Genomic DNA, 3,540 nt, shown 5'->3' on the forward strand with positions numbered 1-3,540 from the left:
TCCATCCTTGGTCAAAATCGGGCATTCCCTGACTGCAATATACTTACTCTCTCAAAGCCTTTCTGAATCAAATATCTAGAACCTGGCAGTAGTAGGTAAAGAGGTGAGCAGGATAAGGACAGGAGACCAGGCTCATTCAAGGGCAGCATTGTCTCTATCTTGATCCCCTGCTAATGAGGTGTGGAGCATCTGGGCTAGCTGGAAAGGGCATTCACACTGACTATATGAAGGAGCACCTGAGCTAGCCTCCATGAGAATTTATGAAGCATGGGGAAGTGATGGGTCTGTTTGTAGAAGGAACTTAGGAGGCAGTCAGTTGGGAGAAGGTGAAAATGGGAGACAATGGGGATGACAGAAGACAAAGTCTACTGGCTAAGGTGGGAAAGGTTGGGATCCAGAAAGCGTCTTGGCCAGGGAGAAGGGAGACTCTTCAGGAGAGAGGTGAGGGAATATATCTAATTGATTTGAGGGAAAGAAAATAGGCAGATGGCCTTCTTCCAAAGGCTTCAACTTCATCCAGTTCAGAAGGAGGTAATGGCCTTGAACTGAGTAAATAAGGAAAGACCAAGCTCAGAAAGGCTGGAGCCGAGGGATGGGAATGTTTACGATAGCTGATTGGGAAGTGATTATATGATTTCAATACAGAAGTATAAGAGGACTGGTAAATGCTAACAAAATTTAAAGCATTTTAAGAAGTACTTCATTTCTGCTTTACTATATTTTCCATGTAATTTTATTCAAAGTTTAGAATATATGACCCTACTCTTATGGTAATCATTTTCTTTATCCTTTTTAAAATCGAACTTTTAGGAAAGAGCAACATACACTGTTTACCTCCACTTTCTCAACCAAGAAGAGATGATTAACAACTGCCAAAGACAAACTGAAGAAAGAAGTGAGAAAGTTATGGAAGTGGGAGAGAAGGAGGGAGAACTACAGAAACAGGAGGAATCAAGAAACCAGCACAGAGATGATGAAGCTTTAATCTCAGGCTCCATGTTGACCATAGGTACCACCATAACAGTTTCAAGTGACCCAGAGAAGAGCGGGAGTAAACAGAATGCTGATGAAGAATTCACTGTGCTTTCTTGGCCCACTCAGTTTCTCCCAGGACTTCATGAAAACCTGAAAGATACCCTGCTGGGTGATGAGTTCCGACCTGTCTACCAGAGTGACAGCACTGATGGTAGTGATAGTGATGATTCTGAGGAAAGCAATGAAAAGCATGACAGCAGCAGTGACCCCAGTGACAATCACAACCATGATGTTCATGCCAATGATGTCTACAGCAGTGACCGTGGTGAGAATGGAAGAGGGGGCTGGGATAGGCTTGAAGCTTCAAATGTTGTAAAGAGCTTCTGTGCTGAGTGGGAAGGTAAATGAATATCTTGGGTGGGGCAGAAAGGGTTGGTTAATTTGGAAGCAATTCAAAATAATGACATTTTCTTTTCCCCACATGATTTTGTGCCAGTTTTGAGACCACCTGAGTACACCATGTCTTCAATGATCCATGTTCCATTTCTTCTTTTTCACAGTCAAAGTTCAAGAACAAGGAATGCCCCCTGGTCTCTTCCACCTTCACAACATGCAAGTTGAATTAGAAGAGGCATACACAAGTGCTATAGAGAGAAGTGGAAAAGGTGTAGAAGTGAAAGAGGAAGAAGAACACGAAGAGAGTGCAGCAAGAAGCCAATGGAAAGATCAGGAAGCCCTACTGCCAGGCTCCACTTCAGAGAATGGTGACACTATGTCTACTTCAATTGACACAGAGAGCAATGAACGGGAAGGGAGTTTTCAGGAAGAATTTTTGGCGGCTCCTTTGTCTCCCTCATTTGTCCCAGGACAAGTAGATGATTCTGAAGATGACCTTACACCTCCCAGCCACCCACCTGGCTATCAGGAGTCCTTGTTTGGATGTATGAGGCCAGGAAGGTGTCCCAGCTCCTTTTGGCCTTTCGATCTTTCCCTTTGTAGGCTGAGCTGAGGATCTGCAAGTGCCACTTTCCAATGCCAGCAGGAAACCCCAAACAGCCAATGTGCATTCAGACTCAGGAGCCTGCCAGTGACCACAGATACTGCAAGGGGATGAGGGGACATTTCCTCAGATTCTCTCCCTCTTCCTTTGTGGCTTTTCTTTCTCTCCAGTGGCTAGCTGCACATAAGGGAAGTCTTTGCACTAGGGAAGCCAGTGTAGTGTGGTGCACCTGCCTACCCTCTCTCTTCTTGAGGCAGCTTTTCAGACTACTAAAAATCCCATCTCACAACGTGGCAGATATGCAAGCTTTGGGGCTTTATGTTAGTGGTATTCGTTGTTGTTGTTATTTTGTGTGTGCGTGTGTGTGCGTGTGTGTGTGTGTGTGTTGGTCACTTGTGCTGACTTCTCCTCTTTCACCCCCTAAAGAACAAATCCTTTGTAATCTGAAATGGCTCTCTGAGAGAGGACAGAGGGGGAATGTAGGGAAATAATTCTGGTGATGGAGGCAACCATTTCAATAAAATTGAATTCAATTCAATAAACCCTACTTTCTTTCTAAGTGGTTTTTATTTGGGTTTTCTCTGGGTGCTTCTGACAGTGTTCTAAATAGGTATGGGCATTGCTATCTGTGCCAGTTCTACTTACTTGATTGTGAGAGTGGGATTGGGAATCCAGGGCAGACAGTCCTGAATCAGAGGCTGGAAGGTCTTAGCTTTTCTTACTGCCATCTGGATGTGCCAATGCTACTGGTCAGGGACATGCAACCAGAAGTGCCACTGGGGTGCAAGTGCCCCACAGGGAGGAAGAGAATACTCTTCTGGGTCTCAGATGATTAAGAGCTAGTGGCCTGGGATTAGTGTCTTTTAAACTGCTGTCTACCTCAGTTTCCTCAATTTTCAAATGGGATAATAGGAGAATCTACCTCTGAATGTTCTTTGGAGAATCAAAGGAGAATACTTAAGAGGGATCGGTATCATCAAACTGTTGACAGTAGCCATTGGAGGAGAAGAATGTTTTCCAAGAAAGCACACCCCTTGAGTGTTGACTGAGTTTGAAGATAGCAAAGCCTCCACTAAGGCAGAGGAGAAGGATTTCTGTCCCCAATACCCTGACACACTTCATCATAGGTTCTGCTTGCTGCTTATGTATCATTGTCTTCTCTTCTTCCACTTGGACTTTCCACAAATTATTCATGACACTAACCCAAATAGCAAACAAATTTCTGGGGCACTCTGCTCAAGCCTGTCTTGCAAGTTGACATCACTGCTCTCAGAACTCTTTCTAGGTTACTTCTCATTCACCCAACTGCCAATATTTACATGGTGTCTTAGCCTCTTCTCTTTGGCTTGTCCAGAAAAAAAAAGCAGATTGACTTTGTCAAGTGACTTTGTCAATTGCTTTACAAGACATCAAGCTAGACAGTTTCTACTGGATTCCCTTGAACCCACACTGTAGACACCATCTCATGAAACCACCAGTGGTTCTGAGAAAGACATGAAGCCCATTGGAGGATTGCTGGTGAATATCTAGAAATGGAAATGGTGCCCTGTAGAATTTGACAAGAA

At 44.1% G+C, this 3,540-nt stretch overlaps 1 protein-coding gene across 1 annotated transcript; it reads left to right on the forward strand.

Moving 5' to 3' along the window:
• Positions 1–814: 814 nt before the first annotated feature.
• Positions 815–2,474, forward strand: LOC140503287 (uncharacterized). Its single transcript, XM_072607134.1, has 2 exons — positions 815–1,300; positions 1,536–2,474. Exons 1-2 carry the CDS (start codon positions 859–861, stop codon positions 1,982–1,984), a joined length of 891 nt encoding a protein of 296 aa, XP_072463235.1. The 5' UTR covers positions 815–858; the 3' UTR covers positions 1,985–2,474.
• Positions 2,475–3,540: the final 1,066 nt, after the last annotated feature.

The sequence above is a fragment of the Notamacropus eugenii genome, chromosome 5 (genome assembly GCF_028372415.1).
Source record: "Notamacropus eugenii isolate mMacEug1 chromosome 5, mMacEug1.pri_v2, whole genome shotgun sequence".
Taxonomy (NCBI): domain Eukaryota; kingdom Metazoa; phylum Chordata; class Mammalia; order Diprotodontia; family Macropodidae; genus Notamacropus; species Notamacropus eugenii.

Coding starts and splice junctions, on each gene's coding strand:
- LOC140503287 (XM_072607134.1), top strand. CDS start 859: ATGATTAACAACTGCCAAAGACAAACTGAAGAAAGAAGTGAGAAAGTT. Junction 1,301..1,535: donor TGTCTACAGCAGTGACCGTG/GTGAGAATGGAA, acceptor TCTTTTTCACAG/TCAAAGTTCAAGAACAAGGA.